Here is a 14,879-nt window from a genome sequence, read left to right as displayed (position 1 = left end):
TGCTGCAAGAATCTGGATGTCATGTGAATGAGGCCTAAAAGTCATCACATAAAAAAGTAACTTGCTATGAGAATAAATAGCAAGTTAGTTTCACTTTTGCATACTGCAGGGCACAGTAGAAATAAAACCTATTGTCTTAACACTACAGGTGTCTAATAATAATAAGTATTTGGAGAAAGCACCTGATAGATAGAGGGCTGCAGAGGTGTCACTTTTCTCAGTATAAGAACAGCCATGCATAATCATAATTTTAACTGTTTTAAGATACATATGATCTGTTATGATTTATATACCTCAACCACATAGCAGTAGTTAGTCTGTGTTTGACCCCGGTTGTCAAAGGCCAACAATGGAGGTTTATGTTAAAAAAATACAATCTATTTCACAGGTGCAGTGTGTGTGTGTGTGTATATATATATACATATATGTATATATATTATGTATATATATATATATATATATATATATATATATATATATATATATACTGTATATACATGAGGGATGAACTGATACCCTTTTTTGATTGGTGAGTATGAGTACTGATACTTTCTGTCAAATACTCACTGATACCAAGTACTGATAGTTTGCGGTGTGATTTGCATCAATGCAAAATGTATGTACCACAAAGAATGGCGTGCAATTTGAACAGGAATGTCAAATTCACATGCATTTTCCCCACTGCTCCTGTGTGAACCCAGGAGCGGTGCGGGAAACCTCCCTGCACCAAACCTATGCTTTCACAGACGGAAAAGCTGGGATTTTGAAATCCCCATGGCTTTCTCTCCTCTCAGTGCAAGGAAAACAGTACGGGCTAGACTGCATTTGATTTGTCAAGACTGTCATAGTGCTGACCAATCAGAAGCCGTCTAGCCCGTACTGTTATCTCTGCAAGGAGAGGAGAGAAAGCCACTTCACAGGTCTGGGGATTTGAAATCCCGACGGATTTCTAACCTCTCCTTGCAGGAATGACAGTATAGTCTGCACGAAAGCCGCAGGGATGTCAAATACCCGGCTTTTCCTTCTGTGACAGCATGTGTTTGGTGCAGGGAGGTTTCCCGCACCGCTCCTGTATGAACTCAGAAGCAGTGGGGAAACTGCATGCTATTCTTTGCGATATAATTTGTGTCCATATAGTTTGTATTGATGCAAATCGCACTGCAAAGTATCACTTTCAGGTACCCGTGAAAATACTCAGTATGACAATACCAGTATCAGTGCAACCCTAATATATATACACATATAGTGCCAATAGTATTGGGATGCCTGCCTTTACACACACATGAACTTTGATGGTATCCCAGTCCATAGGGTTCAATATTGAGTTGGTCCACTCTTTGCAGCTAGAACATCTTCATATCTTCTTGGAAGGCTGTCCACAAGGTTTAGGAGTGTATGTATGGGAATGTTTGACCATTCTTCCAGAAGTGCATTTGTGAGATCAGGCACTGATGTCAGACGAGAAGGCCTGGCTCCCAGTCTCCACTCAAATTCATCCCAAAGGTGTTCTATCAGTTTGAGGTCAGGACTCTGCAGGCCAGTCAAGTTCCTCCACCCCAAACTCACTCATCCATGTCTTTATAGACCTTGTTTTGTGCACTGGTGCGCAGTCATGTTGGAACAGCCTCCCTGTTGGAACAGCCATCCCCAGACTGTTCCCACAATGTTGGGAGCATGAAATTGTTTAGAATGTCTTGGTATGCTGATGCCTTAAGAGTTCCCTTCACTGAAACTAAGGGGCCAAGCCCAACCCCTGAAAAACAACCCCACACCATAATCCCCCCTCCACCAAACTTTACACTTGGCACAATGCAGTCAGGCAAGTACCATTCTCTTGGCAACTGCCAAACCCAGACACTTCCATTGGATTGACAGACACAGAAGTGTGATTTGTCACTCCAGAGCACAGGTCTCCACTGCTCTAGAGTGCAGTGGCAGCGTGCTTTACGCCACTACATCCAACGCTTTGCATTGCACTTGGTGATGTAAGGCTTGGATGCAGCTGCTCGGCCATGGAAACCAACACCAAGAAGCTCTCTCTACGCACTGTTGTTGTGCTAATCTGAAGGCCATACAAATTTTGGAGGTCTTTAGCTATTGACTTTGCAGACAGTTGGCAACTTCTGTGCACTGTGAACTTTAGCTTGTGCTGACCTTGCTCTGTCATTGTTCGTGGCTCAGTTGCTGTTGTCCCCAGTTTTTTCCACTTTGTTATAATACCACTAACAGCTGACCGTGGAATATTTTGTAGCAAGGACATTTCACGGATGGACTTATTGCACAGGTGGCAACCTATCACACAGTACCATGCTTGAATTCACTGAGCTCCTGAGAGTGACCCATTCTTTCACAAATTATTGTAGAAGCAGTCTGCATGCCTAAGTGCTTGACTTTATACACCTGTGGTCATGGAGGCAATATAGCGCACAGTATATGTGTATTTATATATATATATATATATATACACTCACCGGTCACTTTATTAGGTACACCTTGCTAGTGCCAAAAAATATCCCCCACACCATTACACCACCAGCCTGAACCGTTGGTAGGCAGGATGGATTCATACTTTCATGTTGTTGACCCCAAATTCTGAACCTACCATCTGAATGTCACAGCAACCAGTCTTCCCATTCTTCTCTGACCTTCGACATCAACAAGGCATTTTTGTCCACACAACTGTCGCTCACTGAATATTTTCTCTTTTTCGGACCTTTCTCTGTAAACCCTAGCTGGGTCAAGTTTAAAGATCCCAATAGATCAGCAGTTTTTGAATTACACAGACCAGCCCATGTGGCATCAACACAACAACCATGTCATGTTCAAAGTCACTTAAATCCCAGTCTGATGCTCGGTTTCAACTTCAGTAAATCGTCTTCACCAACTCTACATGCCTAAATGCATTGAGTTGCTGCCATGTGATTGACTGATTAGCAATTTGTGTTACCAAGCAATTGAACAGATGTACCTAATAAAGTGACTGGTGAGTGTGCGTCTATATATATATATATATATATATATATATATATATATATATATATTCCAAGACTAGAGTACAAGGTAGACAAAATAATACCAAATATGGCTGAGCAATGACAAAATACATTTTGAAAACGGGTTCAATATTAAAGGGACAACAACAAGCATGTTTGACATTATGAAAGTGCTGGAGACAGCAATGGGCTGGTGTAGTAGAGATATGCAGACATACATTGCTGGGCAGTACTGAACCCAAATCCATAATTAATTCCAAGCTAAACTTTTACCAGATAAGATAACTGGGCATTGAAGTACTGCTCGAAATATGACTGAGCATTGCAGTACTGGTATAAATATAACTGAGCATTCTGATACTGGTCTAAATAGAATTATACAATTGGGCATTGAAGTGCTACTATAGCAAACGAGAACAGCAGATAAAATGTAGAGCAAGCCATCCTAGATACTAGGCTGCTACAGAATAATGGAAAAAATTTAACCTAATTCTGCTGAAAGTCAGCTAGAATGCAATCAAACATTTTAAATGAAAACAATTAGAATACCTAGAATAGGTTTTGACTGCTGTCTGTGTCCCAGTAAAGGAGATTCACCCTCTGTGTTTGTGCTGTTATCAACAAGACTGAAAGTGACAAAAAAATCCCAAATTTTGGGTTGTCACCAGAATAGGAATAGCGTGGAAATCTTTCTAATGGATAACAGTTCTGGTGACCCTGGTGACAACCAGGCATTCCATCACTTTGAGGTATTCCCTCTCACTTCCTGTTTTGTATCCTATATACTGTATGGATTTCATGCAATGAACACTATAAGAATAATATATTTTCTAGTTTTCTGGTATTAATATTGTATCTGCACACAGGTCGAATCTTGGACATTCCCTGTAAAGTGTGTGGGGACCGCAGCTCAGGAAAACACTATGGAGTTTATGCATGTGATGGCTGTTCTGGTTTCTTTAAGAGAAGCATTCGAAGGAATAGGACTTACGTGTGCAAATCTGGAAATCAGGTGAGCACTTGTCATGGTTCAATAAATGCATGTAGCTATTGGTGTAAAGTTTAATTAGAAATATGACTAGTAAATAAATACTATAAACCCTGGTGAATTATATTAATAGCAGATCAATATATTCCAAAGTCTACATCATCACGCCTTAAGAATGTAGTCCTGGGAAATACTTATTTGGATAGGAGCTGCTATTATACAACAATAACCCAATATATATGAAATATGTGAAAATAAATAAATATAACCACAATAATAGTGCTCACAAAAATATAACAGAAAAAATAAAATGAAAATTAATATATAAATAGAACTAAATAATAATAATATTATTATTAATCCACCACCAAATGAAATATAATGTGTGGAAAAACAAAACAAACAAAACTAAAAAATGGATCCTCATTAAAGTCCATTAAATAAAGTCCATATAGAGCATATATGATCTTCATTCAATGAAGCTATGGAATCTTAGACTTTTCCTTCACCAAATAGATAATCCAGTGCTCAACACCCATCAAAGTGAAAACTCACCAGAAACTGGTGAAATACCAGCATATCTTTATAAACTCAGTAGATGTGATAAACTCCGCAGCATATCATTTTTATCAGCTGAAAGGTTCCGATGAACTCCATAGGTCACATGTGAACAAAGTAAAGAACACTCTCCATAGCGTAATACCGTTTCAGAAATTTTATTCCAACAAATTACCCCCATAAAAACCGCACTCACATTATGTCAGTACATCAAAAAGCCTTGTATATTTAAAATCTTTCCCACAGCAGCGTTTAATACACTGCTTCCTGCATACACAGTAGCGTCTCACCAGCCTGCAACAGATAACGCGGTTGCGGTCACGTGGTTCGGACACGTGATACAGCATACGTGATACGGCATACGTGATGACATCACTGCTGGATCACTTCCTAACGCGTTTCGTCACATGACTTCGTCCTCGTGGCTGGTGAGACGCCACTGCGTATGCAGGAAGCAGAGTATTAAGTGCTGCTGTGGGAAAGATTTTAAATATACAAGGCTTTTTGATGTACTGACATAATGTGAGTGCGGTTTTTATGGGGGTAATTTGTTGGAATACAATTTCTGAAACGGTATTACGCTATGGAGAGTGTTCTTTACTTTGTTCACATGTGACCTATGGAGTTCATTGGAACCTTCAGCTGATAAAAATGATATGCTGCGGAGTTTATCACATCTACTGAGTTTATAAAGATATGCTGGTATTTCACCAGTTTCTGGTGAGTTTTTACTTTGATGGGGTGTTGAGCACTGGATTATCTATTTGGTGAAGGAAAAGTCTAAGATTCCATAACTTCATTGATTGAAGATCATATATGCTCTATATGGACTTTATTTAATGGACTTTAATGAGGATCCATTATTGAGTTTTGTTTGTTTTGTTTTCCACACATTATATTTCATTTGGTGGTAGATTAATAATAATATTATTATTATTTATTTCTATTTATATATTTATTTTCATTTTATTTTATTTTTTCAGTTGTATTTTTGTGAGCGCTATTATTGTGGTTATATTTATTTATTTTCACATATTTCATATATAAATATGACTAGAACTACTTAAAGTATGTTCCATAACTTATATAGCCAAAACATTATTTTAGAAACCTTGTTCTGGTGACAACTACGAATTCTAAGAGGGAAAGTTCCCCCACTTCAGGGAGACATTTTTTGTCACTTCTTCTTGTGTTTTTGGGACAGGAAGGAAACAGACAGAAAAATGACATGGGGTAATCATGCCTTACTCTATGCAAAACTAAAAAAAAAAGTTTTGGCTTTAGAAAAACTTTACCTGAAATGAAAAGTATAACAATGTACCAAATGAAAACATTTGTAAGATGAGCATTAAATATACAGTAGAGTATTTTTAACTAGTTATAGATACTGGGTGTGCTACACATGCCCAAAACAACTTCATGTGCATGCTCTGGGCATATGTAGTACATCTGCCCTTCTTTCTCCCCGCAATTCATTAGGTGCATTTACTGGTAATTCCCAGCTGTCATTTTAACAGCCAGGCCTGTTTTATTTATACAGGAGCAGATCTTGCTGGGCCTTTGTAAACTGAAACAGAACAGCGTCCACAGTGTGAAGTAATCTTATTATTTCTTCATTGTAACTCTGGTTTATTCATAGCAGTTCAGAGGAGAGAGGTTTGATCTTTATATGATGTATGATAAAGCAACCTTCCAAATTAAAAAAAAATGTTTCTATTTAACCCCTTAGTTTACCCTAATTAGTCCGAGTTAACTTCTTCCTACCCCTCTTTCTTTACCTTTTATTTTGCTGTCAATTTTTTTGTTAAAGTGTTACTAAACCCACAACAGTACAATCAGTCTGTATATGCAGTAAAGCATGCTTGTTATACTCACTGTGGAACCTAAGGGGTTAATCCTCTGCATTATGTAAAAACACTGATTGATCCTGACTTCTCTGATTCTCCTCCTCTTCCTCTTATTTCCACAATAAGACATATTGTGTGGAGTCACTCTGTACATGCTCAGTTTGGTGGGTATTGCTAGATAGGTTTTTTTTTTTCATGGGAGGATGCATGTGATCAGCACAGGGCCAATCAGCACAGTCCAGACAGAGGTCAGGGGTTCTGCATCCTCCTAGAGCAGATAGAAAACTCCTCCTACAAGCTATAACCAATGCTCAGCTGGACACTGATAGAAGTCACAAGACTGCTCTAACTGCTGATGAGAAAAAAGTATTTAGCAGTTTATATTTACTAAAAAAATTGCATTTCCATGTTCTGTGTACTGTGGGAGACCAGATATAGTGAATGCAGGGTCCTGGGTTTAGTAACACTTTAATGTTTTTTTCCGTTAATATTTGCATTTTTTTTCCTTTAAATTTGTTAATTAATTTTTTTAGACATGCATGTCAAAAAAGCACAAAATGTAAAAAAAAAATATTTAATTTGTGAATAATTTTGCTTTGTTTTGTAATAGAAATTTTTTTTAGCGTCATTATACATAGGGGAATTTGTAGAATAAGAGTGCACATTTTAGTGACAGGAACACTTGTTTTAAAATAACACTGGTCAAATTATAAAAATTATTTGCTATATCTTTTGTCTATAGATTTAATAGAAAATACATTTTTTTCTAGGCAATAAGGCTTCATTCACGCCGGCCATAAAAAATGCAATTGCAAGCATTTTTTATTAACGGATCTTAACGCAGCTAACAATGATTTCAATGGAGATATTCACATAAGTGCATAAACTTGCACTGTATTCAGTTCTGTAACACAAAATCCAAAAATCTACATCTGAGGATGTACATATATACAGTATGTATGCCAGATGCAGGTATTGGGGGGGAAACAAACTAGGACAATTTTACGCAATTATTTACTGATCATTATGCAGGACTTTTGTGCTAGAAATACAAACATGCATAATAAGATCAGTAACATTTTTACACCCATGTGAATGTAACCTGAAAAACCTTGTTTGTACAGAAATAAAACAATTTGTGACAAAGTTTTTCCGAATCAATAGGCCCATAACAAAAATATAAATACCTGTATAACCCTGTATACTGGTGTAGGAGCTGTACGGGTTCATTTACTGGCATTCTTTCTCTCAGCCCTGCACTTGTGTATTTGAAGTTGTACCAGAACCCAAGAAAATGGGAATTTATAGGATTCCCTTACACGCCATGCATGTTGGGATGACATTTGGTATAACAACATAGACTGGGATTTTTAGGGCTGGCCCTTCTCAGGTGAAGATGTTGTTTTCTATGCAGAAATTAAAGGTGAACAGGACCTTAGTAATGCTTTGATACGTATTTGAAACATAGAGTGGTATAAGTAAAAGTGCCATACTTACAGGGTTCTCATCATAGATATCCAAGTGTTAAGACTTGCAATACTAATCAACACATTGCACTTTAGCACTCAAGGCCAATAGCTTTCTGAAGGAAATTAGTTTTACAGAGCATAGTGTCTCAATGTCCCAAATGCCATTGCCAAATGATCTTGGCACATTTATCCACCACTGAAAGCAATAAGTCGTGGGATACGTGTGCTCAGAGCTAGGCTTTTTTTTTCTCTGCTGTACATTTGATAGGTTTTTCTCATGTTTCAGGCACAGTGAATGTAGTTAATAGTGAAAGAAAAGCATCATGATATGATAGTCAGCCTTTCACTTCCACAAGTGCTTACACAAAAGGACAAGTGTGGTGACTCATTTTTCATTATGGGTGTATACAAATATGCTTGAGAACCTTTAAAAAGATAACTATATTGCACATAAGAAAATGTTTTCTTAAATTACCTTAAGCATGCAAATGAGATTTGTTTCACAGAAGCTTCCACCTTTTTGTGCTTCTCTAACAGAGGCTGATTTACTGACTGTTAAAAGGATTATTTTAGCTAGCACATATATGACAGTTGTAGTTCATAATTTTTCTTAACGTTTTATTGACATTTTATCTTTATTCAAAATAGAACATATACTGTTTTATAGTCAATTACGTTTCATAAAGCAAAACATAAGAGAAAATAATATTACAGGTCTTATATACAATGCAAGCAAAATATGAACAGGAAAGGTTTAAAGGTATCATTTGAATTTCGATCCATCTGTGGCCATTCCTGTTCATAAGAAGTCAATCTATCAATAAACGTCTCATAAGCGGTCCTGCTGGAAAGTTTCTATTCGATCAGCGCTCCCATTCATCCTGCTGCAGTGTCGATCAGTGTATTCTGATGGTAAGGAAGTCCAGCTGTCAGAATACAATGACAAAGCAGGGAGGATTCCTGCATCCATAGCGAATGTGTTGAAGGGGGAATAGGGTCCGTTTTTCTTTTTTTGTTCAACCCGCTGGCTGAACGAAAAAAACGGAACCATGTGTGGCCAGCTTAGCTCTTTACTGACACTGACACAAGGGTTACGGCAGAACAGCTGACCAGCTCCATAACTCTTATGACAACTAGACTTCTCTTAGTTCAGTGGTTCTCAACCTTCCTAATGCCGCGACCTTTTAATACAATTCCTCATGTTGTGGTGACCCCCAACCATAAAATTATTTTCATTGCTACTTCATAACTGTTTTTTTTACATACCTGTTACTATCATAAGGGGGCAGTATTCACACCAAGCAAAGCTGAATATAAAAAGACCAGTCAGCATCCAGATTAAGTTCCCATGCAGGGGCAGACTGACCATTTGGAAACTCGGGCACTGCCCAAGGGGCCGGTGTCAGTAGGGGGCCCCATGAGATGCCCCTGGTACCTTTTTCATAGGCTTTTTTGAGTTTGGGCAAGGACACAGGGGCCCCATGATCCCCTATTGCCCGGGGGCCCCATGAGTTGTCAGTTCGCCCCTGTTCCCATGGTACAGATATTTCTTTTTTTGCAGTAGTTGATGATTTTACAGTACATGATTTTACATTTACCCAGTAATTATAATTCATGAAGTGTCGTTTTACCTCCAATACTGCTGCTTTCAACACAGTAGCTGCTTTTAACAGAGTAGCTGCTTTCAACACAGTAGCTGCTTTCTACACAGTAGCTACTCTTTACACATGTGTGACTGGTCCACACAAGTACATTATGGCTCCAACCCTGTCACACACACCTGTATTTGTACGGGGTGTATGTGATGGGGTTGGCGCGATGATGTCATCACGCCAGGTACTCGTACTCGTGGGAGTATCTGCATGTGGGCGGACCCGCCTGGAGACGGATAAAGGAACGGTGTCTCGGTTCCTAAGACCATCGGAAATATGTGTTTTCCGATGGTCTTAGGCGACGCCTGTGAAAGGGTCGTTCAACACCCAAAGGGGTCGCAACCTACAGGTTGAAAACCGTTGTCTTAGGCTGTAAGCGCAAAGTTGCTTCAGTGACAATGAACTTATAGTAGAACGGTCCCCCCAGACCCTGCTGATCCATGAATAACTGTGATCAGCATCTGACAAGTTGTCAATCCAGTCATATAAAATGTGGTTCATCACCAGACTAAAGGCTCATTTACATTGCCAGGCACACATGCTGGTGTACATGGTGCATGTGTGTTGCGGTGCATGTTACAACACATTGTAGTTTTTTTTTTCAAGGCTAAATTCACCTTTTCGGAACATGTTAAATTTTATACCCTTTTTTAGGGTGTTACATGAAAAATGTCCAAGCCCCCTTCCCCATCCCCTGAGTCGTTGTCACTGTACAGCCATGTCATTCATTCACAGTGATTTGTGAATCAATGAACTGCAAGTCCCATCTGCCACCGGGGCAGACGGCTCCTAGTTCTCAATGGACTGTGACTTCGTAGTCCATTTACTTTTCCTCGAGCTTTCAAACTGACAGCCCATATGGAGATACAGGCAGAAAGTTGGAGGGAGAGTGCACAGGAGCCTGACATCTGCTGATTGTGGGTACAATGCTTCAAAGGATCCTTTGTAGCAAAAAAGAAAAGCACATTTTTCCTAAAGAAAAAATGTGTATTTATTATTTTCCTCTTAAAGGTGAACTTATCCTTTGACTTTTTTAAAAAAAATTACATTTATTCATCTTTAAGTTCGGCTCTGCATTGTAACCCTCTGTGTTCCAATAAAATGTATGCCTGCATCATTTTATCACAATGCACACCAACACAGCACTGTAGATTATTTTATAAAATATATTTGAAGCCAACTTCCAGATTTTAGCAGTGTTTATTTCTTATTTACAGCTTTGCATACTTTCAATTTTTACTATTTCACAAAGGCACAGTTCCAAATGTACAAATATTTGTTATGTATTAAATGAGAAGTACAGCCAAAGCTTGTCTGGAGCTTTTGTGGATCACAGGAGTGCAGTTTGTCACAGAGTCGGTCCAGGCTGGGGAAAGATTGCGATTCTATGGTTGGGATCTACCCGGGAGCCTGGACCAGCACCTGGCTCAGCCTCTCTATGAGCCGATGAGAGCCTAAGCCAGCCACTCCCTCCCCCTTCAAAGCCCAGCGATCCAGTGAGTGCTGGGGGGTGGGGCAAAGCAGAGAGCTAGAGACTGACAGTCACCACTCTCTGCTCAGAGCAGCGGGGAGAACTGAGCGATCAGCAGTGTCTGATCGCTCAGTTCTCTGTCTTAGAGTAGGTGGGGAACAGATGCAGCATTGGACCGATGCTGCATCCACCTGCAAAATTTATATATATATATATATATATCCCGTACTTCTCTTTTAACTCAATGTATTATTTATCCTTACGTTTTAGAAGTAATTTTGTTATGTTGTGTTGTATTTTTATAAAAAAATATTATTTTGATAAATATTTACAAAACTATTGATTAACAGCACTATCTTTTTGTTTTAGTGGTCTTGTGCTTTCAGAAAGTATATGGTTTGGTGGTATTTTTAAAAAAAATATTTAAAATTGTAAGAGAAAAAAACTGCAAAAAATTATAAAAAAGTTAAAAATAGCAAAAATGATCTTGCCACCTGAGGGTAAAAGTGGAGAACAGGGCAAGGGCTAATTCACTACCGTAGTTGTGATATGGCCCCCTTGTGAAGTGGGCTGAGCCGTAGTTATTTCCAAAGTTTATGAAATAACAGGTTCTGCTGTAAAAAAAAGATTTGAGGCCATCTCCAGCAGTGATCTACAGGAATCTGTTTTTTAAAATATAGCAAGCTCACCCAGGTTTTATAATAGTGTGTTTGATTACCGCCATGAGGAGTATTTTGTCTACTTGCAGTATCTATTTGGCCAGATGTGGTAGTCTGGTGGTCCTCCAATATTTCAGGATCAGACTTGTAGCTCTATTTAGGAAGTAAGGCATCTGTCATTTTTCATATTTGGGAACAAACATGGGAGTACTGTGGTATAAAATAACCCAGGGATCCTGTGGAAGAGTCACAGTAGTAAAGATCTTAAAATTAACAATCTGTACCCCAAAAAAAAAAAAGATTTATAAGTGAGCAATTCCACCATATATGGGAAAGTGTTCCCAGGACTAGTCCACATCTCAAGCACAACAGAGAGGTCTGAGAGTCCCATCTACTTAGCCTACTGGGTCTCTCTTCGTGATCAAACCACTAAAGTATGAAGACCCAATGCAACTAACTTAGTCATAACTGGGTCCTTGTACATTAGTTGATGAAAAAACAGCTTAAAGCTTAACTTCAGGAAAACTGTTAAAAACAGATGAATTACATATATTAGAGCTGTTTCACCTACTGAAGGATTGGCATTTTTGTCCAGCCAGTTCTGAGATTTACACAGTTGTGCTATACAGCACAATTCTGCCTGTCAGGGAAGGGATTTTCTTTCTATCCACATTCCCTGTTACCACTCCTATCAGCACACACCCTGTATTGCAACACACCTGACTAGCCTCTTGTGCTGCTTATTGCTCCCCTTCTCTGAGCTGTGCTCTATAATAGACTGTAAGGAGCCGATACCAAGTCAAGTTCAAGTACTTACACTGCACGCATTAAAAAAAATACATTTAATAATGTATTAATAAATACAAAGCTGCATTAACTTGTGCTTTTTGTATATACCAGGAGTTCAGCTTTAAAACATGAATTGTCATTATCCTTCCAGGCTATCTTTCTCAAACTGTTAGAACTAAAAGTATGGTGTAATAATTTTTGAGCAAATAGCTAAAATGCTCATAAATAATACAAATCATCCCATAAAACTGTTCTGGGATATACAGCATGTTACCAAATAAGTATAGCCATAAATACCTGCAGTAACTAGGCAAAGAGCTGCCTTAAGTGGCCCTATTTTCATTTTATTAATTATTTATTACAGGTACTTATATATATACCATCACTTTACGCAGTGCATTATATATATATTTTTGTATATTTACAACAGACCTTAACTCTCAAGGAGTGTACAATCTAAGGTCCTTAACTCACATTCATACACATACTAGGGCCTATTTAGACAGGAGCCAATTAACCTACCAGCATGTCTTTGGAGTGTGGGAGGAAACAGGAGTACCTGGAAGAAACCCACGCAGTCACAAGGAGAACAAACTCCATGCAGTTAGGGCCACAGTTGGGATTTGAACCAATGACTCTAGACCTGCTAGGTGGGAATGATAACTACTTAGCAATTGTGTTGCTATTTAGCTTTGTAGAGCTATAGACCTGGAGTCAAACCTGCAGTACTTTTCCACTGCTAACTATTTTCAATGGAAGAATGGAATGCAAAAAGTTAAATACAATACATTCGTCATTGATATGATCTGCTCTTCAACACTCTGATCTTGCTTCATATGAGATTAGTTGTCTAAGAGTGAAAATGTACGGTTGTCATATTTTAGGGTATGTGGGAAAGTAAAAGCTGCACATTTATTGTACATACAAGGGATGTTTTTTTGTCAATGGATGTTTGCACTTAAAGCAGAACTGCAAATAAAAAGAGAAAAGGGAAAAGAGAAATTTTTGGTCCAATTATGCATTTATTAAAAGGTAAATGTGCCTTAAATAAAAAAAACAATAGGCATTCAAGAATTCTAGAATAGTCCCTAAAATAATAAAAAATTCTAAACCTTCAAATTAAGCAGACTCAGAGAAAAACAGATGAAGGAAATGTAATAAAAAATAATTTAACAAATATGCTCCTGGATATGTAAAATATACTGTATACAGCAAACCTTTTATGCATCATTAAGAAAAAAACTATTGATATTTTAGCCTAAATAAAAACAATACATTTATGATCATTTCAAATGCAAAAAATATAATATAAAAAATAAATGTGAATGTATAAGAAAGTGTATCATGTGGCTGAGGTGTCCATTTATGACACAGAGAATAGCTGCAATCGCAGTTATTCTCTGGTCATTCACAGTTTATGACACTCAGGAGATCAGCAGAGAACATGTTCAGCTCTTCACTGGAGATCTGTGTTCTCCCTCCAGATTCTCCAGCCCAGAGCTGGAGAATTGGAGGGACCGCAAACTAAGCAGCGATAATTTACCTCTGCTTAGTAAACTGATCTTTTACTGTAATCTCGGGAGATTATAGTAAAATCAGCTGTTTTCCACCATGTGTAGACCGTTCTCCAGCGTTTGTAGATCGTTCTCCCTTTGTTTGGAGAACTGCTTCATAAAGCATTCACAGGAGAACTGTGTTCTCTGAGAATGCCGGAGAACTGAGTAGCAATCATTTATCGCTGGTTCATAAACGGACACCTGAGTTGCTAAACAAATATAACTTGTTTCATTAGCAAAAGGAATGTTTACCTAAGTAAATAAGGTGAATTACAGTAAATAGTGAATAAGGTAATACTGATGATCTCTTCAATCACACCCAAGCAAAAATCCTGTTTTTTCCATTTTTACATGACTGGGTATTCAAGGTGAACAGATGTTTAACTTATTTATACAAACCTAAGTTAACAGTCCCTATTAACAATTCATCCCTAGTGATTGTAATACTCTATATCTGTTCATAAGTTTATGTGTGCATGTGGTCAGTCCATTATAATAGTGTATTATAATTGTATTGTTGACTTAATCCAATGAGTATGTATATTGTATTTCCAGGGTGGCTGTCCGGTGGACAAGACACACAGAAATCAATGCAGGGCATGCCGTCTGAAGAAATGTTTAGAAGTCAACATGAATAAAGATGGTAATTATCATAACAGTTCACTAAATGTCTCATTCCCATTAATAGGACAGTGATATCATTTCTGTCCTAAATATACAATCATCTATTGTCACTCATATTACAAAAAGAAAAAAAAATCCAATTATAAGATTTTCTTAGCAATCAGTGAGACAGTCATTGGTATTTTTTTTAACATAAGCAAAATCAAAAGCATTATGCTTAAGAACAGAAGCCTACATTAAAATGATTGACATAGCTCTGGTAAAATATAGATT

General features: G+C 37.9%; 1 protein-coding gene across 1 annotated transcript in view; it reads left to right on the top strand.

Moving 5' to 3' along the window:
* Positions 1-14,879, top strand: part of NR2E1 (nuclear receptor subfamily 2 group E member 1) — a 76,694-nt gene that overhangs the window by 34,617 nt on the left and 27,198 nt on the right. Inside the window, exons 2-3 of the mRNA XM_089664847.1 lie at positions 3,860-4,005; positions 14,538-14,625. Of these exons, the coding sequence (XP_089520973.1) occupies positions 3,860-4,005; positions 14,538-14,625 (234 nt within the window). The remainder of the gene's footprint in view (positions 1-3,859; positions 4,006-14,537; positions 14,626-14,879) is intronic.

The sequence above is a fragment of the Staurois parvus genome, unplaced genomic scaffold, assembly GCF_062004578.1.
Source record: "Staurois parvus isolate SC_StPar_1 unplaced genomic scaffold, SC_StPar_1.0 ptg000048l, whole genome shotgun sequence".
NCBI classification, from domain to species: Eukaryota; Metazoa; Chordata; class Amphibia; order Anura; family Ranidae; genus Staurois; species Staurois parvus.
The sequence above is the reverse complement of the archived record's forward strand: the minus strand, read 5'-3'. Positions and strand labels throughout refer to the sequence as shown.